Raw genomic sequence first — 25,000 nt, 5'->3', positions numbered from 1 at the left:
ACGTAGGGCTTTCATTTTTCAACTAGATTCCAGACATTGCGGTACTCTGAAATAAGACAACAACTTGCAACTTTACGTTGTGACTATATGTACATGTATTTGTTGGGAGCGTAAATGCTCGGAAATCCGATTTCACATGTGAAAATATCATGTTTGCGTTAAAGCTCACTTGTACCAATCCAGTAATGGGATACTTTGTCGGTATTAAGTTCAACAGAAACTAGGGAAAATAATCAAAAAAGACTTGAAAGACTTTGAAGTGGAGATGATGCTGCTGTTCAATGTTGTTGTTGTTGCTTGAACTCCCTATTGACTGTTGTTCTGGCGACCTGAGGTATAAAAGGCATTTAATACTCCTTTACATGAGAATAAGGAGAAGTGATCTTTGTACTTATCTGGACAATTTAAGCACGTAGGTGTGCAAGTGGCATTATCACTTCTCCCTTTTGTCTATAACCTGCACATCAAATTTATACATTAATTTTACTCCTTTTCAGGTCTACACTCACATTAGGAGTGTTAAGGTTGTCTGTTAAAATTAATGTGCACTGGGATCATAGCATTTTAAGAACCCCTCGTTGTATTCATGCTTTTATTTGTTATTATTTCAACACAGGAAGAGTTGAAGGAGGCATTTGATAAAATGTCAGTTAAGCTTGAAAGGGAAGCGCAAGAACGCGAGGAAGCCATGAGGCAGATACGTGAACAAGAAGCGAAACTTAATGAAGCCAATACTAAGGTATCTATGAAATGTTAAGTAAGGAACAGAGTTTAGGAGTCTTCTGTTAAAACATTGTTTCATCAGTTTGTTTATTACAGCAAAGCGGCGTACATTAGGGTGGTATGAATCTTTTCAGTCTCAAAATACAATTTAACAATGCTTTTAAGGTTCAGACCCTGAAATAGCTTGCAGGTCTCTTATTTTTCCCTATGAATGTGAACCCTTAAGGGGAAAGTGGTATGTTCCATGGTAGATGATGAGAAAATGTTGTGTACACTGTATTAATAAAAAATTATGAATTTTTATCTTTCCTACTCTATGCACCATGGTAACATTGGCTGAAATACCATTGATTATATGCACTTGAAGGTCCTGTATTTATTTTTGATTAGTTGTTTGCATGTGAACAATGTCTTTGAAGAGTTTAATGACACACGGAAGCCATAAATCCATATAGGAGTATTATTGCTAATTCTCTTAAAGGTTATGCACACGTTTCTAGCAGTATGGAGCACTAAGGTCACCTGAACTTGGTTTAATGTTGTACATGTAGTTACCTTAAGTTTCCAGGAGCTCTGTGGAAGAGCTACATTAGTGATTGGTATGTTGGAGTCTTGACTCCTTATCAGAGTGATCAAATTTGTTCCAAAGACGCATAATTTTTTTGGCTTCATATCTCAGTTGGTTGGAGGGTTGCACCGGTATTGCGATGTCACAGGTTCAAACCCAGTTGAAGTCCTGAATTTTTCAGACCTCTTTATGCAATTGCAAAAATTGCGTTCATGACTGCAAGGATCATAGCTTCACTTGATTTCATATCCGCAGTTCATATATCATTTCATTGTTGATTCATTCCTCACGGCAACAATGGAACCCACAAATGACCAGCTCCCAACGTCAGTGGCTTCATAGCTCAGTTGGCTAGAGCGTCGCACCGGTATCGCGAAGTCACGGGTTCAAACTCCGTTGAAGTCCTGAATTTTTCAGACTTCTTTACGCAATTGCAAAAATTGCGTTCATAACTGCGAGGATCATAGCTTCACTTGATTTCATATCCGCTGTTCATGCATGCTCTCACGATGTATAATTTTATGTACAAGCTTGTACCCATTTACCTGCAACAAGTTACATTTACTTCCTTGCAATTCAGCTTTCAATGTGTTAATTTCTTTTCCTTTAGATTGAACTTGGTGGTCAAGAGAGACTTAGACTGGAGGAAATGCTCAAAGGAGTTGGATCGTCAATACCTGATGATGCTAAAATTGCTAACCTTACAAGTGCAGTGGCAGCAGCTGCCAAGAACTCACCCATGATGGGTGTATTACCCCCACCTCCTCCTCCCCCTCCTCCAGGGGGAGCAGCACCTCCTCCACCCCCACCCCTACCAGGTGGGGCTCCTGCACCCCCACCCCCACCAGGCGGACTTCCTGGTGGCCTTCCTCCTCCACCTCCCCCTCCCACCGGCAGCAAAATGGATGGATTTTTTGGATTCAGCAAGCAAACACATAAAAAGGTGCCGAAGCCGTCTCAACCACTCAAGTCATTCAACTGGTCAAAATTACCTGATGTAAGTTACGATGTGTTTTGTTTGAAATTTGTAGTGTAGTGCAGTAAAACAGTTATTCATTTTGCCTTGTGGCATGGCAAGAGTACAGCCTCTTATTTTCAGCAGCTGATCAGCTTCATTTATGAAAAAGAAGGAATTTCATGTGAAAGGCCTTTTCTTAAAAATGTTCATTCTTTGTTTTAGTCAAAAATTAAAGGTACAGTTTGGTCTGACATTGACGATCAAAAGGTAAGAATCTTTTTAGTCCAAATGTGACAAGCATGTTTCTCCCCCTCCCTTACCTCTTCCTTAAAAAGTGTTACTTTATTAAAAATTTTGTTTCCGTCCCTGATCGGGGTTTGATTTCAATTTTCAGGTGTATGCAGTCATGGATTTTGAAGATTTTGACAGAATGTTCTCTGCTTACCAAAGGAAAGATGTGCGGAACTGTTTCTGTTTGTTTCAAAGGCTTTAAATATTATTTACTGTAGTTTGGTCAGTAAGACAGCTGCAGGGTTCAAATAAATGCAAGATGGCTTGTCATTGGCTTTTGACAGTGACAACACATTGTAACCTTTTCATCTACTCCTTTACCGCATACTTGTTTTGCCAAATTGAAAATTTCACCCACTGATCTGTGCTTAGTGAGGAAAGGACTAAAAACCAATGATATACAGCCATACTGCATTGCTAGTAGTGACGGTGTAATGTACCTGTGAGAACATAATAAAATTATGCTAGTTGCTTGCCATTGGGCAAAGCCAATCGGCATCCCAGAGCATCCAATCAGATGTGTTTATAAGCTTGTTGACTTAATTCCTTCCAGGGACTCAGATTTCCTTTTTTACTTGTCTGTTTGCCACTTGCCAAGTACATGTAACTCACAGAGAACCAATGAGATGTTAACATCAACTGTTATGAAAGGCATAAAACGAGTCAGTAGCATGTTAGGTATCACAGAGTGCCCTTAAATTATCAGCTAAACACAGATAAATATCACAGTTGGACTGGAGCAATCATGGAATCGAGGCTAATACCATGGTGACCCTTAATTTCGTGATTGTTCTGTAGCATTGGTGAACTGGTGACCAGAAGCTCATGGGCTCAACTCCAGTTAATGGCAATCAGATTTGATTTTTCCTAAGTAGGCCGGAGTCATCAAGGATAAATAATTTTATCACTTTGTAGCATAATTTATGCTGCATGCTGCAAGATTACAAGGAGTGATAGCCTTGCTGAGTTATTGTATTTGTGCGATTTCAGAAAGTGGGCAAGGATGCTGTTGACAGTGTATCAAGACCCAAAGAGTTGTCTCTGATCGACAGCAGACGAGCTCAGGTGTGCTAAATTATTTTGAGATATTTCCTTGCCAGTATGTTTTTGTTGTCGTTGCCATTCTAATTTGCGTATACCTCAAATCAAAGGTATCCTGTGGTAAGCTCGTGGAGTAAGTAAGATACTGCGTGAGGGAGGTGATATCGCGAATTATCAAGCCTATAGAGTGTTTACAAATACATTATATTGAACGTCTTTCATTGGTAGCCGAATAAGAGCATTCTTAACGACCATTTAACGAATGCTTGAATGCGCCTGCCGCCTTAACGAGCATTTAACGAATGCATGAATGCGCCTGCCGAACTTGAGACGATCAGAAATCGATTACAAATTTTCCATTGTTCACGCCTGACAGCCTGATTCGCCAACCATCCTGATAACTCTCCACGAGCTAAAAATGAATCAGCTGGTTTGAATAGTTTGAATGTTATACTTGTGATAAATAATTTGTGTGAAGTATTGTCCCAAACCACTGGTTATTGTTGGTGATTCTGTGTGACTGTTGAGTCGAAAGATGGCGTGCAGCAAGGGATCCCAGGCATGTGACATCTTCAACCAGACCTACTCTTCCCTTCTTTTTAAGGCTAGGCATTTTGGCCTCTCTCTCATGTCAATTCTTTTACGGCCCGTTTAACCCACCGTTCTATGTAATTAAGAAAATGAACTGGGTTTTTTTCGCAGAATTGTGGCATTCTGCTGACAAAGTTGAAGATGACGGACGAGGAGATAACATCCGTTATTCTTTCTGTTGATGAAAACGATGAGCTTTCGAAAGACATGATTGAACAGGTAATTATCGCACAGTAGCTGCTTTCATTTCTGTGTAACGTTGGCGATATAACCTTCCAATCTTTCCTTTCCCTTGTTTATTACGCTAAAGGTTCTTTGTCTTCGGAACACAGTCCGCTTTAGCCTGCTGAGCGGAGGGAAAGAGGGAGGAAGAGCGACTTCTGAAATGGAAGGAAACTGGGGAGAGTTCCGGTTCCTTTCCATTTCAGAATTCGCCCTTCCTCCCTCTTCGCATTTTTCGAAGATAATTACGGCAATCAATAATATTTGTAAAAAGTTTTAAAATACAAAACAATGTATGGCGTTCTTTTCCAAATTCAAGCTCAATTATCTCTGAAAAATGCGTGGTTACCCCCAATTTTCTTTTTGGATACCAAGATCACTTGCTAAGCTCTGCTTTCTCCGTATAGTTTTGAACCGCGCAAAAACATCCCTGTATTAATAAGCACTAGCAATAGGAAATCCGAGCATCTCGAGATGCGCAGAACTTATGTGCAATAACAATAGTAGGCACCGTCCTTAAGACGGCAACATAAGAAATTTTTAGCAATTTATTCTGCTGAAGTACATGGGTCCTTTTGCTTTTCGAATTCTGTTTTTTTTTTTTCGTCCAAACATTAAAACCAAACGCATTTCTGGGTTCCGCGTTTACCTGAAGGAATTCGACGGAAGAGAGAAAAGTAGCTGGGGCAATGCTCATGCAATTGCGTCTAATCGTTACTTGACGTTAATTTGTTTGTAGCTTCTGAAATATGTCCCTACATCAGATGAGAAGAATCTGTTGAATACGCATAACAAAAGCATCGAACAATTTGCTCGAGCTGATAGATTTTTGTACGACATGTCAAGGTAAGACATTATCATCCAGTCTTATTTCAGTCACAAGAAAGAATGAAAAGGAATAACTGAAATAGTGTGTACTGTATTTTGCATGTGGTCCTACAATAAATCAATGTGGCACAACAACAACAACAATAACAACAATTCATTACGCGCAACAGATACTCAAAGACACCACAACATTCCCATGAAATGCGTTTGTACGTAGCAGGCAAGGTTGGAGGGCTCAGAGTGGCTGTCGTTGTCGCTAAAGCATGATCTAACCCATTCATTGAGCGATGGACATCGCATTTTGAAAATGGACATAGAAATATGCTTTCTGAATATTACGTCTGTTGGATTTGGAAGGGAAAGGTCGTCTTCGAAACCCGTCAAGTGTGATGGAGAGCGTCGTTTTTGGACGATATTTGCGCAATATAACAAAAGATTGTAGTTGGGGCTGTCCAATGTAACATTTAGAAGCACTTTTAGTTATAAGATCGTGATGTTGTATAAATTGGGGGGGTAGGGTTAGGGTTAGGGTGCGATTTCCTTTGTATACTTACTCAGAGTTTCCTTTGTTGCCCAACAGAATTGTTCATTACGAGCAAAGACTCAAGTCGCTGTTCACCAAGAAACGATTCCCTGAGAGAATGGGTGAAGTTAAACCAAGAGTTCAAGGTATGCGATCAGCATTTACTTAGTAGGGCGTTCCGAATAAAGTGAGTTGTATTGACGTCACACCCCCCTCGTTCAGCTTTCAAAGGGCTCAAATGTTGTTTTCTGTATTCGACAGCCGTGTTAGAGGCTTCCAAAGAACTTCAAAGAAGTCAGAGGCTAAAAATATTGTTGGAAGTTGTTCTTGCCTTTGGGAACTATATGAACAGAGGAGCCAGGGGGAACGCTTCCGGTGAGAATTCAGTTTGTTTGTTGTTGTTGATTATAAACATTGTTTCTTTTTTGTTTTTGTAATGCAAATATGGTACATGCTGTATTTTTTTGTAAAAAAGGGAAAAATGTAGTCATGATGGTTATGATAACGACGATGGCCGAGTCGAGGACGATGAGACAACGAAGATGTCACGACGGAAACGAATTACAGCATCGTTTAGTGACGTCATGTTAAAAAGCGTTTGTCTTGGATTAGTTCATGTCTGTCTCCTCTTCAAAGCGAGTCTAATTGCGAAGTTTTTGTTAATTACGAAAATTAGTTTTCTTTTATGTGTAGAGTAGAACTAATGACCATTCGTTCTTACGGTGGTCAATTTATCTGCATCAACTGAATTGATAGAAGCAAATTTTATGAGATGGTAGTTCGACTCTATCAACTCCTTTGTTTCTTTTAAGGTTTCAAGTTGGCTAGTTTGAACCGGATTATCGACACTAAATCGAGCTCAAACTCGAAAATAACTCTTCTTCACTACCTCATTATGGTCTTGGAGAGAAAAGTAAGTGTAGACGTCGTTTGTTTCTCTAAAAACTTGGTTATTGTTTCCAAAAGTCTAAAAGCAGAGCTGGCGCAGTGGCACTGAAGAGCAATCACTTCCCAATTGTTCCTCCTAGATTCAAATCCCTAATGACTCCACGTGTAATTAACACGACTGTTGGCTCTCTCACGGCGGAGAGCCAGCAGACAGCAACTCTCTTCCGACAGGTTCTTCGCTATGGGGTATTCCCTTCACCTCACAAACAGAAATTTGATTCGAGTTAATTGAATATTATGATTTTAGGTTTCTCCAGTGTGCGCTCCATTCCTTAAAGAACTGGGAGTCTTTAAGAAGCGCGTATGTTTGCGCATCTGGCCTCAGTTGTTCGAAGGGTGGACAGCGCTGTCCACTGCATAATCACCATCCGCTGGATAACTCAACCGTTTTTGCTGGTGTTTATCCGCTTGATGGTGATTTATCCGGTGGATAGCGTTATCCACCATTTAAAAAACTGAGGCCTGATGTTTTAATACTTAACGCGCCTATCATGTACGTATTGAACGAATTTATTTCACCTCCACAACCTATTTCCTGTTTACGCACCGTAAACAACAGGTACCACGCGCGAGTTCCCGCTCAAACTTGCAAGCCATGAATCAAACTCTAAAACTACAGGGAAACACGAAACTGTTTGTTTTGAATCACCATTCATTATCAGCATGTTACGGCTGTTTCAAAATATTTTGGGTAATCTTTCAAAGGATGAAAGGGCCTTGCTAATGTCTTTGTGGATTTGTTTCTTTCAGTATCCCGAAGTCCTAAACCTAGAACAGGAGCTAGCCCATGTGAGAACAGCCGCGAAAGTCAAGTAAGTTGGAAGTGGAAATTCGCAAGAATTCATGGCTGTTAGTTTGAGAATCTCGATGCAGAGCCCTTTTACTGTTTCATTTCGCACCTTCTAGATTGCATGACGCGCAAAAGAGATTGTGTGATTCGAAAGAGAGGTTGCGTGACGAGAAAAAGAAATTGCCTGACAAACTGAAAAGAGTTCGTGTGACCTGGGAAACGATTGTGTGACGAACGGGATATTGTGCGCGATAGAGCAAAAAGTGATATTGTAACGGACAAGGAAGATCACATGACGACAAAAATAGATTGTGAGGCGAGCCAAACGAAGTTCTGGGTTGAAGGTCATAAAATATCTTCAATTTTATCTTTATTTTTCCTGTTTGCAGTCTGAATGATTTAGAAAGCGAAGCAGCAGCCATAAAAAAGGAACTCAAGGAGGTTGAGAAAGTAAGATATCTTTAGAAATGGAGTGAAAATATTTGACTTGAAACTGACGCTTTTGTTGCGGTGTTTAATGTAGGAGCTGGAATTCCAACAGAAAAAGAAGGAACGCATTCACGGCGACAAGTTTGTGGAGTCAATGGGTTCGTTTGTGAAAGTTTCGCAGTTCTCGATGTCTGAGTTGGACGATTCTTGGAAAGAGATGAACTTGAAGGTAAGGTTTCATTTTAGACAGTCAGTCGGTCAGTGCAGCAGCCATTGAATCGTTTGGTCAAATGAATGGCACATTTAGTACGCAGCTATTTTTAGAGAGACACCTGATTGGCCAATTGTAGTGACCTAATGAAATTTTAAATATGCGTGGCATTGGGAACGAGAACTCAAAATAGCTTTGCGAAACAAAAAATAGACCCTAAAAGACTGTGATGGGGCGTGGGAATCCGCCCTCTTTCTTCATCCTGTCTTGGTATCAATGCCGGAATGATATAGAATATATTTTTATCTGCGGAAAAATGCGGGTTTTCGCAGTTCAAATAGATTAAAATTTCATACATTCTACATCATTCGTTCGGTCACTCGAACTCACAAGTGACCAGGGGCCTGTTTCTCCAAAGTACCGAAAACTTTTCGGGTCCGAAAAGCGATTCATGAAACTACAGCTATAAAAATGTGCTTGTAATGAAATATGGGTCTTTGAACAGGTTTTCAAGACCTTAGAAAACAAAGCAATTGCCGCAAAATTTCGTGACGTGAAACCGGCGTTGTCCTCAGTTCTGAAGGCACAAAACGATTTGTGTCAAACGAAATACTCCAGAAAAATTTCGGGACTTTCGAGAAACGCCCCCAGCTTCCAGCTGTCTTGAAAGCTCAGTTGCAAGGGCAGTGCAGCATGGTCATAGGCTTGAGCTTGTTCAAGCCCAGATCTTTTTTGGGGCTTTTTTGTTACTGTCTAAGTTTCTGGTTGCTGCTTAACTGAGATGATCTCCGTTTGCATTTAGTATCAATCGAACATACTGACAGGTGTGTTTGTCTTGTGCAGTACGCCAAAGCCGTCTCCATGTTCGGTGAAGATCCCAAGCAGTTTCAATCTGACGAGTTTTTCGGCCTGTTCTCTGCTTTCTTGGTTTCCTTTGCGGTAAGTTCATATAGTTAATGAATTTCTTGTTTTTGAGGTTTTCAGATGCTTTCTTACAATAAATTAATTGCGCTTTGGGGTTTAGCTTTATCGTCCGAGAATCCTGTTTGTTCTTCTAAAACAGGAAGCCAAACATCAAAACGACGAAATGAAGAAAAAGAAGGAAGCAGAAGAAAGAAAAGCACGAGCCATGGCCGAGGTAAACAAACGTCTTCAAAATCCTTATGTCCTCAAAGCTTTTATCCATAAATTCATCTGTTAAAATTGCTTTGGGTTGCATAATAAACAACAGCACATGAAAGTACTGCTCAGTAGCTTTTCTTCGAATGGTCACATTTAAGGATTTCATCCACAGACTCGGAAGTTAGAATCAGCCATTGGTCCATTTCCTTGTTGCTGTTTGTCTCGGTTTCGAAGTGAGTCTTAGTGCTCAACTATTGAGATGGAAATTAGTTCGATTTCCATAAGAATACGCAACTCATTTCCATTTGAATGGTTGTGCACCAGGACTCGCTTTGATATACTGAGGCATGCAGCGGTCGTGTAAAATGGACACTGCAGACCAGGTGTAAAATGCAGACTGAGGTTATAATGCTACAGTTGAAAAAGCTCAAACCCTTTAGAAATGCTAACAGTTAAGCCTAAATATTGTTTTATGCCTAATTAGGCCTAAGTTTAGCATTTCTAAAGGGTTTGGGCTTTTTCAACAGTTACATTATAGCCTCAGTCTGCATTTTACCCTGACCGGGCATGCAGCAACTCGGAAATGGGCTATTCAGACGATTTAGAGAACCAGAGGAAAATACCGCAGTCGAGAGTTTCAATTGAATGGCTACACCTCGGGGTTTAAGCCAAATTCGAGAGTTAGAATTACCTCAATTAAACATAGTAAACATCGTCACAGGAAAGTGCTGCTCACTAGCTTATCGTTGAAATGGCGAGCGGTCGAAATATAGGGGCTTGGTTACTAGTTTCGTAACCAAGCCCCTATATTTCGACCGCGCGCCATTTCAACGGAAGAGCCTGCTTGCAGGTAAGTTTGGAGGAACCAATGCAAGCTTAGTTTCAAATTAATTTGATCTTTTTTTTCCATCTAGCAAAAAGAACGAGACAGACAGAGGTCGGCTGCGAAGAAGCTTATTCACAACAATTCAGTACCCGAGAAGAAAAACAACAGAAAATCGAGTGCAACTGGAGATAATAGAGGCGAGTTTGACGATTTAATTTCCGCACTTCGGACTGGAGATGTATTCGGCGACGAATTAAGTAAAATGAAGGGTCGGAGGCGAACGGCACCTCCCAAACCGGGTTGGAGGGTAGAGAATGTTTCCGAACGCGAACGAGCCTCACCAAAGCTGGCAACCAAGTTTTAAAGATAACTAATTTTTAAGTTATTATAGATATCCATAGTAAAAAGAGAGGGCTTAATGAAAACGTATAGTATATTTATATAAATTAAGTTCAGAGCATAGAGCAATGGACAAAACGGCCCTCTTGTCACTTAAAAAATAATGTATTTTCACAAATTGTGCTTCTCAGTGAAAATTCATTGCCAGTTGTTTGAATCATGCAGGGAGAGAGTAAACTCTCGCACCGTGCCATTTTAACACGTTAATCCACCTTGCAGTAGTTAACAACTATTCATCGAAGTGGAGGTGAATAATGGTGTAAGTATATACCACACAAGTTGAATAATCAGCCGAGTTTATCGATACAATTTGCTCCTCGGTAACCGAAACGAAACCGGGAAGCATTTTGTTTTCCCCGTTTGCTCAGAGGTTAATAGCAAGTACTATAGCCAATCAGAATGCGACGAAAGCATTATTCACTTGTGTGGTATATACTAAATGTGGATAAAGTGACAGTTATTTTCCAGGATCGAGTTGGTCGAAGGCTGATAAGGTACACTCTTGAGTCTACATATTTTTGACATACAATGACAGAAAGCTTACGAAACAGGCGCGTGGTGTTCAGTTGGTCACAGCCATCTCATATGCAGACACACCCAGTAGATTATACAAACTCTGCTTCTGATATGAGAAATCTGATTTGAAAGAAAACTACACGCTCACATCAAAGAGAATTTTTATTCAGCAAGTTGACATCGTTTCCGTATATAGCTGTTAAGCTCTGAAATCTCATCAAGTATCTTCAATTAAATAATTATAACGCGTGCATTTACCCTATATGGTCAAAGTGAATTACACGTCAGTTTTCCCATATTTGGAGCATAATGTATGATATTATGGCTTATATGCAATGACTGCAAACCTTCATCCAAGGATGAAGTTTTTAATAACCATACGTTACCTTGGTAGTTATAAAACGACTCGCTTTGATTTTACAGGTAGTCAGAAGTTTATTTTGTAGAAATGAACTTCATTGCACGCAAGGGGTAGGGAAAGGCATGGGTAGAAAATAGGGGTGAGGTTAGATGGTCGCGTTTTTTACCTCCTTGTGATAGAAGAGAGCAAATATTTACGGACCTAGGGCAGACATGTGTGCTTTCTAACAACCATTAGAATGATTTAATCACCTTTAATTTCTCTACATAGTCTTTTCCTCATAGGAAATCCGGTTGGATTTGTAGATCTTGCGAAGATCATGCAGGGTATCAATAAGGTATCCTCCATTTACTTTCTTGTAGTAATAGGAGGCGATCTGCTTTGTTCTGGTGATTCGAATAACAATATTTAACAGCTGTACACCTTCGCTGAACTGAAAAAATTCTTTGTAGAAAAACGGTTAACAACGGGCTTAGGAGGTGCAGGTATTTACATGTTCAAGCGGGGCTGTCGTTTACACAAATGGTCTGTCGAATTAAGCATCGGCGAAGGAACAATTTGGGCAGTTGTAATTTGCTTGATCAATTGTGAAGTTTCATTTCGTCTCGACTTTTGGCGGAGTCAGTTCACTAAAGCGGGAACTGTACCAGGATTACTTTGGTTTAAACGCGATTCCGAATTCGTAGCGGATTTCGTGAAATCGGCGAAGCAGCGCAAGTGTCTGTAATCGGCCAAAACCAAAACGTAGTTTTTTGGATATGATCTTGCACACATAAATTTAAGATCGCTTAAGTATGGGCAATAATTGAAGATTTCCTAGTAGATTTTGTCTCATTATCCTCTATGTCGGCTCATGTACATGTTGGTATATATCAATACACAAACTTTCACTTAGGTCGTTTCACTCTCTGGAAATAGTAAGCGTCAAGTTTTTATAGTTTTAAGCAAAAGCATTACGCTTTTTTAAGGTGCGTAATTTACTTATACTGGGTAGCATGAAAATTTGAAGCTTTATCTGACCTGGGGCCTTTCAAGTTCCCGTTTCTCTTAAGTCCCAAAACTTTGTCACAATTCCCTCTGTTTGTTAAGAAGGGGGGAGGAATTAATTCATCACTTTTCACTTCCATCTTGCTTGAAGACATACTAAAAAATCAGCTTTTTGAAGCAAGCGGATGGCAGTTCCACAAATGGCTTTACGGCCTCTAAAAGCTCAAGTGTCGGGATTTTCGAGAAACGGGTCCCTGATCCCGCTTTCGTCATCCTATTAAAGCATGAGCTGTGACGTTTCACTGGTTGAGGAGTTGTCTTGTACCCAGATTTCACACCATTTGATACCAAGAAGTTCCAGTTGCGAGTTAGGCTAAGACCTTTTCTTGCTATTTTCTAAAATTTCGAAACACAAGATCAACGATTTAGGAGGCTGTCATGATTGTGTAAATTTTGGATCTCAGATCATAACGTCCCGAGTCCTTATGTCCAGCTGATTACAAATAAATTTAAAAATTCTAAAACCGATTTAATATTAGAGAACGCAACTTGGAATAAATGTATGAAATAAATGTATATTAATAGACGAGAGAGAAAAGTCATCCTTGTATTTATCTGGACAATTTTAACTTAAAACAGTCGTCTCAAATTGACCTGCTCCCAACTGAGTGGCTTCATAGCTCAGTTGCATTGTAGAGCATTGCTCCAGCATCGCATAGGTCATGGGTTCGAATCCCGGTGAAGAAGCCTGAATTTTTCAGGTATCAGTTGTTCGAAGGGTGGATAACTCATTTGGTTTTGCTAGTGTTCATCCGGTGGAGAGCGTTATCCACCTTTTGAACAACCGGCACCAGGTGTCTATAAGAGAGAATTGCTTAAATTGTCCAGATAGTGTGAGGGTCTATTCTTTCTCTCATATGTACCGTAAATAACGGCGCTAAGACCGAGTTATTTTTTGATCGACTTTCTTGCGAAACTGACCTCTCCAGTCAATCACCATCCTTAGATATTGACTTGTTTCCCGTGGGATTGAGACCAGACAATCTTGCTATCCTAAACTGACTTATATCAAAATTTCTCCAGTTCAGTAGTAAAGTATTCTACGCTTCTTGTTATGGACTCTTGTTGTCTGTTTTTTAGAGTACTTTAAATAATGTGACAGGTTTTGTTGGAAGTTGAATTAATTTAGTATTCCGCATTCAGTTGCTATTGATAATTTTGAGTTTTTGTACGAGACAAATTTCAATTGTGTAGATATATTTTTCCATTTTTTTTTTTGTTGCCTACTCGTCAATGCAGGCGTCTAGGAATGTATCTATATGAAACCTTTTTTGTACATTTATTACAATATAAAACAACCACCAATTTGTAAATTAAAATATTCAATCAATTGAAAAGAACAGTAAATAAAGTATGGCGACATGCTTCTTAGAAGAGATATTTTATTCTTTTTATTTTAAATTGATTTCTTTTTACGGCAGCTCCAGGCTCGTCTCGGTGTCAGCCACCTTTAAAATGGAGCAGGCACAGAACTCCTGAACAATTTTTTTTTACCAGGGGGAGAGAGAGGAGATGCCAAATGTTCTTAAGGGAGGGGGAGGCGGGGTAGGGAGGAGAAGCCAGAGACTTGAGCTTCTATCCCCGCTGTTTGAAAAGAAAAATCCTTCTCCTATTGTTTTCTGGAGCATGACTTGTCCACTGGCCCCGTGGAAGTGTTTTCACCCTTGCCATCCAGACGAACCAGCAACTGCTATCTGTTACCTTAAAACACAAAACAAAAGAAGACTTGATATAATGAAAATTCGGGTAGATACCAAAGTGCTAAACCTGTTGCACTCCTTCTCCTTGCTCAATCAATTTAATAGACCTTTTTCATTACCCAATAAGTTACGATGGGCTAAACCAAAATGAGGCCAGTGGGTCTCATTACAGACTAAAAAATGGCCGACATTTACGACAGCGGTCTATGTCGCTTATAGGACCTAAGGAGCTGTATACATCCCGGTAGCCAACCATGTTTGTTTGCTTGTTCGTTCGTTTGTTTTTTCCTAGTACTAAAATGTTTGAGCAAAGGTAATGAGAATTCTCATTTCGCCATTAGCAAATTCCTGTTGAATTCTGGGTCGCTCCGGTCCTTTGTGGTGAGCGCTTCACTGGCGGTTAGCCCCCACAAAGGACTGGAACTACCTAGAGTTCACCACAAGTGGAGTTTGAGCACGCAAAGTACACGTGCGCTTGCTCAGAAGCGAAAGTCTGGTTGTAGCAGTTGTATCTTAATTCTTGACATCGAGGTTTAGGGGAATTTAAAAAGGAAAATTAAAAAAATATGTGGACATGTGGAATTTAATCCCTTGTTTTACTTTTCCAAGCCTTGATACGAGCCAAATGTACCGTTTCATTGAAAAAGTCGATCTCAAAGTAGCACACCTCTCTGCTGTAAGAGGGTTTGCCTCGCCTTGATGAAAGCTAAGATGTCGGCATCCGCTCGGCTGTCACCTGTCAGTTTGATTGACCCCGAACCGGATATGACGTCACTGCCGGAACTAAAAAAGAGGCAGACAAAGACAGCGTTTTATACATAATCTGAAGAGCGAGTTGGTACAAAGCTTTGATGCTATTGATGAAAAGTACCGAAAACCAACTAAAGAAAGTAAAATACTCTAGCTAGCACCACAGGTGAAACAAAAACGAAGATCACTATATTGGCCCTTTGCATAAAACCCCATTGGATTTCGCTCGAATCGAATTCTCATTAATTAAACCAAAACCCAACAAAAAGCGCCAGTGACGGGAAATTTGAGATGGTCTGCCGCAAACAGTCTTGTGACCAGCCCATTACTATTTCGATTTTGTGCAAATTCTGACTTTCTTACTGAAGATTTATGTTAACGCATACAAATCGTAAAGCCTGTTTTCCATATGATCTGCAACGGTCTGCTACACGATCGGAAGCTGTCTGCGTCTGTCTTATCGCAGACGATCGTAAAAACCGCAGGGAAATGTTCCCATTTATTATAATCTGAAGCGATCGCAGACAAGCGTACCACTAATCTTCTCCGAAGCGAGGAGAAAAAGGCGCAAACTTTTCTTAAGTCTGATTGGGCGCGACATGACACGTGTTTCAAGGCGAAACATGGTGTGTGGCCGATAGGACACAGATCATCTCAGACACACGTTTCCATTAAAAATTGTTTTAGTCGGAAGCGTCATAATGGTCGGGAAAGTAGAACTACAATCCGAGTCAAAAGACTTCGGGAAACAAGCGAAATGTAGACAATTTACTGTACATGCTTCCATCGTTATATGAGCAACGTGTGTTCTTCTTTCGCTGCCTTTTTCGCGCCCCCCTTCCTCCCAGACAGTAGAGAGCTTTAGATTCTAGTACGAGAACGACTACAAGTACGAGATTTTCTCATAAGATAACAGTGAGCGCGCGCGCAAACCAGCGTCATTTTGGCGGGAAAAACGTAATGCCGTCGTCATTTTAGTACGAGATTTTGCAAAAATGTCGTCGAATCAAAACAAGTCAACAACACGGTAGCAATTTTGGCATTTTTTGATGAGCAAAAAGGCTCAGTTACCAGCAATAAGAATAATTGAACAACCTATACTGCTATCAAAGAGTAAGATTAAGCGAACGGGTTATAAATTTCCTTAGTATTTTCGCTATAAACGGGCAGTCAAAACTCGTACTCGTTCTCGTCCTCGTCCTCGTCGTAGAATCTAAAGCTCTCTATTGTTGAAACATGCGAGCGATCGATGAACGGATCTTGAATTCGGAGACCGTGAAAAATCAATATTGTAATGGAGGCGGGGGGGGGGGGGTGGAAAGCGCGAAATGTCCCTACAGTTTTGACCAGGATTGTAGATTCAACTTTCCCTATCATCCAGACCGTGTGCCGCAGATCGGAGCAGACACCGGAGACAGCGCAGACCCCGTCTCACCCTGATTTGCTTCGTAGAGCATTCACTGAGCTGCTACCCTGACCACTTCCAGCTGCCAAGCTGCTGATACCACTCTCTGAACTGGAGACGTGCGGAGGCCGATTAACAGCCGTTAATCCAGATGATGCTAACTGGGCTTCAGCTCTTAATTTGGATACGAATTTCCCTGGCCGTGTGTAGCGGGACAACTCCTCTCCTACAGGAACAGCAGAACCTCCAGGGTCCGGGTCACGCCTCCTCGATGCAGACGGCGGTCGGTTGGGGGATATCGGAGGGGTTTTCCATGCGGCCCGGACTTCTTCGGGTGGCTGAAGAAAAAAGAAAAATGGATACGAGCTTAACTATGATGCAACTCCACGTTCTAACATAGAGTGCCATAAAGCTTAGTCGCCATGTTTTTTAACCAAAGAAAACGAAAGAAAATAATGGCCTAAAAATAAAATCAAGGGAAACAGGGTTGGTGCTGTTTCTGAGGCCGGGCGTTTCGTTCGCTTGTTTGAAGGAAGACAAGATGAACCATTTACATCGTCAAAAAAGTGATCAATTTGTTATTTCCGTAAAATGTGTAAATTCCGTCTTTGCCTAGAGAACTATTATTATCATAAATATTGTAAGATTCTATCCAGCTCTCCGGGCTCTGTTCCTCTGGGGCTTTTAAGTCATGTCTGAACAACTTCCCACAGCCTAGAGACACAACATTTTCTGCAACACGAGCGCATTGCTGAGGATGGCCGACAACTGTGTATTGCCATTAATGTCAAGTAAATCCAACTTTCCATATCAGGTCAGCAGTCTTCGCGTTCTTCGAGAGGTTCTTCCAGATGATGATGATGACGATGACGATGATGATAACGATAATGATGATGATGATGATGATAACGATGATGATAACGATAATGATGATGATAACGATAATGATGATGATGATGACAACGATAATGATGATGATGATGATGATGATGATGATGATGATGATGATAACGACGATAACGGCGTTGATGACGGCGGTCGAGTTTACGTATTTCGCGTAAATTAATGCTTGCGTCGCTTGTGCGGAGAAGGCTTTAAAAAAAACCCAGAAACACTCTTCTTACGAATTATATTGAACACACATCATCTAACTTGCATACTACACGTTTCAAAACAGTTGAGCTAACAAATGCCCCCTGTAATGTTTTTCGTGTTTAAGACACAAAGCTGTAGCTTTACGGTGAGGAATTACAACCAGGAAAACACGAGAAACATTTCCTCTGTGTTTAAAATGCCAATAGCTAACCTTACTAAACGCTGCTTGTTCTGCCCACCAGATTTCGAAATCTTTTTGCATCTTGACTTTTGCTTTTTCCAAAAGATGTTGAAGATGTTCGATCTCGGTTTTGAGAGACCGTAGTCGAGTAAAGCTCTCCTTGTACCTAATAAGACAGCCACAGAGAATAACGAACACCAATATTACGACAAGTGTAATCCTGCTTCTACGCATAAGAAACCGAACGAATTTCCTCCATATAATAATAGTTTATGAAGGCGCGAAGTTACCATATGTAGGCCAACAGCAGGAAAAAAAGAACCTGGTGCCATATATGCAAAAAATTCAAACAATTGCTGCCCTGTGCAGGAAAACAAACAGTTGGTGCCAAACGAGGGAAATGAAGTGGGTGCCCAGCGCCGGAAATATGCAAATATACAAAACGCGATAAATAAATTAGCATGATTAAATTCGCTATAATTATTTCCGATAGAATTTTGCGGCTTCGGTTGACGATCCAGATAATTGTTTTGTTTAAAAAGAATCTGGTTTTTCCACTTATAAGGAGACTCAGGCAAAAGAGTTATCACTTGTAACAATAATAAGAAATGAAATTGTAGGACAAACTTTGTTTTCTCTTCTTCCATTGTGCCCCTCAAGTTTTGTTCCACTGGATCAACGTCCTCAGCTTCGTCAGTTCCGTTCACAAAACCTTCAAAATGGAAAGAACAACACAAGAATTTAACTCCTTTGGAAACAACTGATTTGATTTATTAGGGTGGTTTAACAAAGATGACATCAAGTGGCTAATAAAAACATCCATTTAAGATAAAAAACTGAGAAACGCTCACGATCGCATTAGCAGCCCCGTTCGCGATACCGTAATCGTGACGCAGGTATTCCACCTCTTTCACATAAAAGAATGTCATCGAAGGAACCTTAAACTGATTGAAAGTAAATAAAGCGGAGAATGTATGAACAACTTTTGTCAGCTGTCAAACTTTGGTCATTTTACATTGTCATTCAGAGGACGTAAAACGAGTTTGCTAAAAAGCGTGCCACAAGTGGTCACACACGTGCTTAACTTCGTATAGACTTCTTTCAAATAAAAATACTCTTTTCCTTGAATCGTACTGAGCCGCTCTAACCTCAAATTTCTGGTTCACTTTCGAGGGGGGGGGGGATGGGGGGTCTCGACTCCACCCTCACAAGACTTTGTAAATACTCAATTTCCTTTCAGTAGGGTTTCTCGACGCCGTTGTGTCATGAACGGGGAGTCCCAGGGCTTCGACATAACTTGTTTAATAGACTCTTTACTCTACTTTTTCGTTAGGCTTTTTAACCCGCTCACCGGTAGGAGTGACCAGCATCTAATTTCTCCTCATAATATCAACACTTAATCAAACATAAAGGTCATGAGAATGAAGGAAACAATCACTTCACATTAATTTTTCCTGATTTGTGAAGAGATTCTCATTATTAGTGACAAAAATGAATACAGGGAAATCTATGCCTACCTTGCATTGAACGACGAACTCTATGCTGTTCGATTTGACTTTTGATCGAATCTGCAAGAAATTCAAACATTAAATGTATCATCTACAGTTGTAACATTCGAAAAGTTATTCTTCACAAGAAGAAAACCTACTAATTTTTTGCCTCGAGTTATTAACTTGTTCCCCAAGTCCCTTGGCTTCCGCATACCTGAAGAAAAAAAATTCCCATTGAAGACATACGGGATGCAAATTGAAAAGAGGGGTCGAGGGACAGACACTTCACTACGTTTGCCAACAACAACAACAACGTTTATTACATACAATAGTAGTTACAATGAAAAGTTTGTCCACCCAAATTTATCAAGGCTAATCGAGTTGGGTGGAGCAAAGATAAAATAATTAATATACTTACAATGACAAAGATTACGAAAGGAAATAATTATTATTTAAGACAAGAGCGATTGAATGTTTCTATGATAAAGATGTTAGGTACTACAGCGGAATACAGATTGAGATCCTAGTTAATTGATTGCTGATAATCTTAAGATTCAATAATATTTAGCGAAAAGATTTACTCTAGATAAGGGCTATCACAAATATCAAGTTAAGATTCTTTCGAATGAAAGAACAGAGGAATAGCAGTAGTAGGTAATTCGTTAAATGCATTTAACGTAATTAATTTAATTTAAGACCAATATCATTTGTCAAAATGCTTTATTCTATGAATAATTTCTCAAGTTTCTAGATAAGAGTTTTCAGAAATTAAAATATCGAAAAGTAGACTTATTATTTTCCTAGTGAAGTCTTTCTTTCTAAGATTTCTTAGCATTAAGGGTATTCCATTCCAGATGGTTGATCCAGTTCGTGAGAAAGAATTTAGTTGAATTGAGAGTCTAGAGCTTTGCGTATAGAAATTGTTTGAAGCATTGCCATGTATAGTATGCTTCTCGTTATCGTCCAATCTTGGAGATGCAACGAAAATCAGCGAAAAAGAATGGGATTCAAAGCGACGAAAGCTTTTCGGCCCACAAACCAACCCTCGTGCTGACATTAACCTTTGCTTTAGTGTCTGTTTATTTTCTTCAATTGTGTGATTGTGCGCATAGTCCCGACGAAAGGTCTCGAAAGCTTCTTTGCGTCCAACAGACATCTCATCTGAAAAAGAGAGAAAACCATGAACGGAAACGCACGTGAAAAACACCTCGAGCTTGTAGAGATGAGCTGCTGACTGTCAAGATAACAATTTATCTCATCAGTCATATTCTAATGGCCACGAATCACTAATTTCTTTCAAATCAATTAAGTTGAAAGAAGTTTGTTACCCGCTAAAGATCATCCAAGCCGATTGGTCACAAGTGTACTTTTGAAGGAGCTTAAGTGAGATAACTGAATCATTGATTGGAGGATCACCTTTCGCCAGCAAATTTGCAAAAAAGCACCCGTTATTTCTTTGTGATTACAAACTAGCCTACAAATGTAGGCGGCATCATTAATAAATTAACATATTATGTAGACCTTCATACTTTAAGGCAGTTGTCTTTTTCTTTCATTAACCCATATATAACTCATGGTATTACAAGCTGGGGCAGTGCTTGCAAGACCAGGTTACATAAAATTAAAACTAAACTGAATAAATGTGAACGCAGCATGTTCTTTGCTAATAGCAGGGACAATGCTGTGCCATATTTCAGTCTTTTAGAAATCCTTTCACTTGAAAACATTTACAAATTCAAAGTAGCCCTTTTCCCCGGGGGACGGGGGGCGGGGGACTCCCATATGGAACAGACAGGGATGCTCGTCGGAAATTTTGAATTTAACCCCTAAAGGAGACCATCTGGGCGTGGCTCAAGCTTTTTGTGACCCCTAAAAACAAGTTAAGAAGAAAATTTGACTTCTGTTTCTCTTCGCGTAATTCTGTGTTTCTTCGCGGAACCCTAAACGAGACCTTGGCGGCTTTAAATATTGGCGCTTTGCCCGGAACACCCTAAGCGAGACTAAAATCCAAAATTTACACCCCTAAGCGAGACGACGAGCATCCCCGTCTGTTTCATATGGGAGTCTCCCCCCCCCCCACCCCCCGGGCCCTTTTCATATATAAAATAATTAATAACACATCAAACGTCCCTACGATATTCAAACAGGAGAGCCCATCAAAGGAACTCTTACTCCAGCTTCCGAGGTTCATAGTTACAACACTAGATTTGTATCGAACCATAATTTTTATCGACCAAGGATAAGAAATAGTTATGGAGCTGCCACTTTTGCTTTTGCTGGATCTAAAGTTCGGGAAAACAAGGTTTTTCATTCGCTAGTACCCAAACTATATGGCTCCCCGGGTCGACTGCTTGCTTGCTCGCTCGCCTTTCGCTTACCCAGCTTTCTTCTGTACGCAGACGATGGTCTGTGGTGGCTGGAGTTTTCACCAGGTGCTTGCGGGTGTTCACGATCCTAAAAAAAAAATAAAACTGTTTAAATGTATTTTAAGAACATGTCTGTCACACTCGACAACATATTTCGCAACTTGAAATCGAAATTTTCACTTCGACAAAAATTGTCAAGTTGTAAGTTAAGTTACTCTACAGCTTCTACACTGGGCCACGTTACTTGCCACGTTTCTCGTTATCAATGAGGTGAAAGGAACGTTTTCATCAGGTAATGTCACAAACATAGCCACACAAGTTTCACTGCGAGATGTCAACGTTGGAGAAAGTTTGTGTCAGTTTGTGTTTCACTTGGCAACTTTTGTTGTGAAGCAACAAACGTACGAGGCAAGTGGCAAGAAAAACTTGCATATTGTATCATAGGCTTTAATATCGCCACAATTTTAATTAATCTAACAGACCAAATGTTAAAACGGTGGTTCGTACCTCCGTGGTATCAGAAGATGGTCTATCCCTCAATCTTGCTCTGCTTGTCGATCTCATGTTGGACAGTTCATTCTCAGAATCGTCACTCACAGGCTGACTGTTGCTTCGTCTCACACCATCCGAAGCCCCGCCTGACCCATCACGAAATCGGCGGCCTCCTCCTTGCTTTCCGGACATCTCCAGATCAGCGGTACGCTTTTTCTCTTTTTTTAGCATTCCAACTAGAATGTCTGAGCCGTAGTTAAGGAGTTACGGTAACTTCATATCAGAATGACTTGAATGTACTGTGTACACCCGCGTTAAAACAAAGCTGCGAATTCAGAACTTCTAGGCTGAAATTTGAGTTATAAATTAGGGTCAATATACCACTTGTTGTAAAATAGGCCACGTTCGATATATCAATATTCACACATGGCTACGAGGCTTGTGGTTAAATTTGAATAATCTTTTGTTTAAAAATCTCCCTTGAGGTTTGTGAGACAAAGAAAACAGACCTGAGCAGGGAAATCTGACCATAAAGCCTCGTAGCCAAGTGTGAATATTGATATATCGAACGTGGGCTATTGAGAAAGCAGATGTGCAAGCTATCTCAAAATCCAATTACGACGAGTCATAACAGTAGAAGATATGTGTATTATTATTATTTTCTTTTATTGTTATTATTATTATTATTATTATTAAGATGAATATAATTAAATTAAAATTATTTCTAATAATTATTATTAATATTATTTTGAATATAATTAAATTATAATTATATATTATTATTATTATTATTAATTTGCTAATTTTTTTAAGGTGTTTAGACTTGAGGAAAAACAACCAATCAGATTTAAGATTTTTTACACGTTATGATTAGGCGTTTCACGGAACGGATAAAGAAGGTCCCAAGCACCAAAAATATCGCCTCGCGGTCTATAATGATTCACATCAGAACTAAAAAATATATCACGTCCACAGCATTCCGACTTTCATTGTACTTCATAGTGGCGAGTAAATTAAACAGGAATAATTCAAAAATGAAATGAATACACAGGAATTGAAATGTGATTCCAATTAATTTATAATTATTATAATGTTATTGTCACGGTTGGACAATAAACGTGCCAAGGTCAAAAATTCACTCAAACAGTTCTTAGTGTTATATCGTCTTCACGGCGATTTTTCACTATTCATCCGATTTATAAGAACCGTTTTAAGCTGTCAGAGAAAACCACCGAAGCGTTTATGCTGATGTTTGATTATTCTTGCACGCCCAATCCAATTCGGCTTCATGTGTATCGTTCATTTTCAAATGACAAGCAACCCGTATCGTGCTACAAAATCGAACACCCACGATAGGAAACCTGCCACCTCAATCGCTGGATCGGGTGGCTAATTTTCACCAGGTGTAGGCTCAGACAGCCATAGAAAATCCGACCAATCACGACCAGCAAAATAAACACTATGAACCAATTGTAGCTGGTGCCAAGAGTGGATGCATGGGTACAAAAGGGCGGGAAATCAGCCATCTGTAAGGTTGTGACATGACCTTGACGAGGGAAAATGAAACCGGTGGCGAGCGTAAGAAATAACAAAAGTGGCTTGTGCGATTGGCGAAAGAGGATGATGCCAAGAGTGCCAAAACCGAGGAATGCAAAAAGAAATCATGTAACTGAAAGACTGGAGGGGAAAAAACCTGAAATTGGGAGAAGTTCGCTGAACCGGAATTGAAGTTTTGGGAAAGGTCTGGGATTAAAGGGTAAAAGGGAACTCGAATATCTATATCTTTTCTTAACAAATCTGCGTTGGTTACCATTTCAGAAAGGCTAGCTTTCTCATACAATCTGTATAGGGTTCATGGCATTAAAAAAATTCTACTAAATGTAAAAAAATCGAATGCTCTCTTTGTGGGAAATTTTTCAGTTACTTTAATCACGGGGTAGTTTTGATACATAATTTAGATCCGCCTTCAATTTTTTATAGTTAATTTATATTTTTATACAGTGAGGGTCTCCAACTGTGTTGGACACGATGAACCAATCAAAGCGGAGGAAAATACACACATGCAAGTCGCTACATGTTTGACAGTTTTTCTTCTAACGGGCGAAAAAAAAGATGCGCGAGATTTATTGCTCATCTAGTAAGCGTGGCAGCGCAATAACGTAATAAATTACTCTCGACAATGAATAAAAACAGCTCCAACGTATATTCAAAAGTTTACTAAATAAGACGCTACCGCTATTTCGTGTTACAGGAGAAGTTTGAAAAAATGAAAATGTAATGCTGCGTCGAACTTGTAAGCCCACAGTTGGCTGATAGCTCAATAGAGTGTTTTCACTCGCGTGATCAGCAACTTTGTTTTTTCATCCAAACAAAGGAAAACGTTTGCATGATAATAGAGCTCAAGTTGGGTACACCAAGATGGCCGCCGTGACGTCACGTGAAAACACTCTATTGGTAGGAGCACTGTATCGGTATCGCAGAGGTCAGCCGTTCATGTCCCGTCAAAGAGTTTACGTCCCGTTCATGTCCCGTCAACGTGATGGATTCTTAGTCCCGTTCAAGATTGAATCAGTTTTTAAGGATCCCTTTAATTACTGCTCAAGTAACAAGTAACCGCGATGATCCACCTCTTAACTAGAAAGCAGACGTCATGTCAATCCTTCTTTCTATTGGTTGAAATAAAGGCACGGCTTCAAATCCGGCCAATCGGACGCAGTGTTTGGAAATGACTTTTCGCCGGTGTGAAAATCCTGTGCTTTACTTCTCCGTGACATTGCTTTTTCAACTACGAAATTTGCTCAAGATCTCAGTATCCAGTTTCTCTTCTCGATAACTCTCGCTGTCAAAGGGTAAAGTAGACAAGCAATTTTGTGTTGCATTATTGTTATTTACATCGAAGTTGTCCTTTTGCGTCGAATGCCGCAAACATTCCGCGTTTCAGTTGCAGAAATAACCTTGTTTTTCTCTTGTTCGACTTTGTTTAGTTCCATTATTGCCTCGATATATTCCTCTTCCGCCTTCAATTTGAGCCTTTCCGCTTCTCTCAATCCTTCGTGGCACCTTGAACAGCGCTCTAAAGCTGCTTTATAGCAAGCCATCACTTCTTTACGAGCGCGCAGTATTTGCT

General features: G+C 40.0%; 2 protein-coding genes across 3 annotated transcripts in view; one reads left to right on the top strand and one right to left on the bottom strand.

The window, feature by feature from the left end:
• Nucleotides 1–13,764, top strand: part of LOC137980199 (disheveled-associated activator of morphogenesis 1-like) — a 30,360-nt gene extending 16,596 nt beyond the window's left edge. Inside the window, exons 16-31 of the mRNA XM_068827590.1 lie at nucleotides 617–739; nucleotides 1,902–2,288; nucleotides 2,472–2,516; nucleotides 2,644–2,706; nucleotides 3,531–3,605; nucleotides 4,284–4,391; nucleotides 5,134–5,240; nucleotides 5,803–5,891; nucleotides 6,007–6,120; nucleotides 6,558–6,658; nucleotides 7,444–7,505; nucleotides 7,873–7,933; nucleotides 8,007–8,141; nucleotides 8,967–9,062; nucleotides 9,187–9,261; nucleotides 10,160–13,764. Coding sequence (XP_068683691.1) covers nucleotides 617–739; nucleotides 1,902–2,288; nucleotides 2,472–2,516; nucleotides 2,644–2,706; nucleotides 3,531–3,605; nucleotides 4,284–4,391; nucleotides 5,134–5,240; nucleotides 5,803–5,891; nucleotides 6,007–6,120; nucleotides 6,558–6,658; nucleotides 7,444–7,505; nucleotides 7,873–7,933; nucleotides 8,007–8,141; nucleotides 8,967–9,062; nucleotides 9,187–9,261; nucleotides 10,160–10,435 — 1,917 coding nt within the window. The 3' untranslated portion in view covers nucleotides 10,436–13,764. The remainder of the gene's footprint in view (nucleotides 1–616; nucleotides 740–1,901; nucleotides 2,289–2,471; nucleotides 2,517–2,643; nucleotides 2,707–3,530; nucleotides 3,606–4,283; nucleotides 4,392–5,133; nucleotides 5,241–5,802; nucleotides 5,892–6,006; nucleotides 6,121–6,557; nucleotides 6,659–7,443; nucleotides 7,506–7,872; nucleotides 7,934–8,006; nucleotides 8,142–8,966; nucleotides 9,063–9,186; nucleotides 9,262–10,159) is intronic.
• A 188-nt stretch (nucleotides 13,765–13,952) lies between these two features.
• Nucleotides 13,953–25,000, bottom strand: part of LOC137980201 (kinesin-like protein KIF6) — a 25,469-nt gene continuing 14,421 nt past the window's right edge. Inside the window, exons 18-27 of one of the 2 annotated variants that reach the window (XM_068827592.1) lie at nucleotides 21,889–22,118; nucleotides 21,394–21,469; nucleotides 20,077–20,176; nucleotides 19,174–19,229; nucleotides 19,043–19,093; nucleotides 18,153–18,237; nucleotides 17,556–17,691; nucleotides 16,280–16,587; nucleotides 14,762–14,877; nucleotides 13,953–14,095 (exon numbers count right to left, since the gene is read on the bottom strand). In XM_068827592.1, coding sequence (XP_068683693.1) covers nucleotides 14,085–14,095; nucleotides 14,762–14,877; nucleotides 16,280–16,587; nucleotides 17,556–17,691; nucleotides 18,153–18,237; nucleotides 19,043–19,093; nucleotides 19,174–19,229; nucleotides 20,077–20,176; nucleotides 21,394–21,469; nucleotides 21,889–22,118 — 1,169 coding nt within the window. In that variant the 3' untranslated portion in view covers nucleotides 13,953–14,084. Of the gene's footprint in view, nucleotides 14,096–14,725; nucleotides 14,878–16,279; nucleotides 16,588–17,555; nucleotides 17,692–18,152; nucleotides 18,238–19,042; nucleotides 19,094–19,173; nucleotides 19,230–20,076; nucleotides 20,177–21,393; nucleotides 21,470–21,888; nucleotides 22,119–25,000 lie in introns of both variants that reach the window. The other variant, XM_068827591.1, reaches the window with a different exon arrangement.

The sequence above is a fragment of the Montipora foliosa genome, chromosome 12 (assembly GCF_036669935.1).
Source record: "Montipora foliosa isolate CH-2021 chromosome 12, ASM3666993v2, whole genome shotgun sequence".
Taxonomy (NCBI): Eukaryota; Metazoa; Cnidaria; class Anthozoa; order Scleractinia; family Acroporidae; genus Montipora; species Montipora foliosa.
This window is presented reverse-complemented; position numbering and strand designations above follow the sequence as displayed.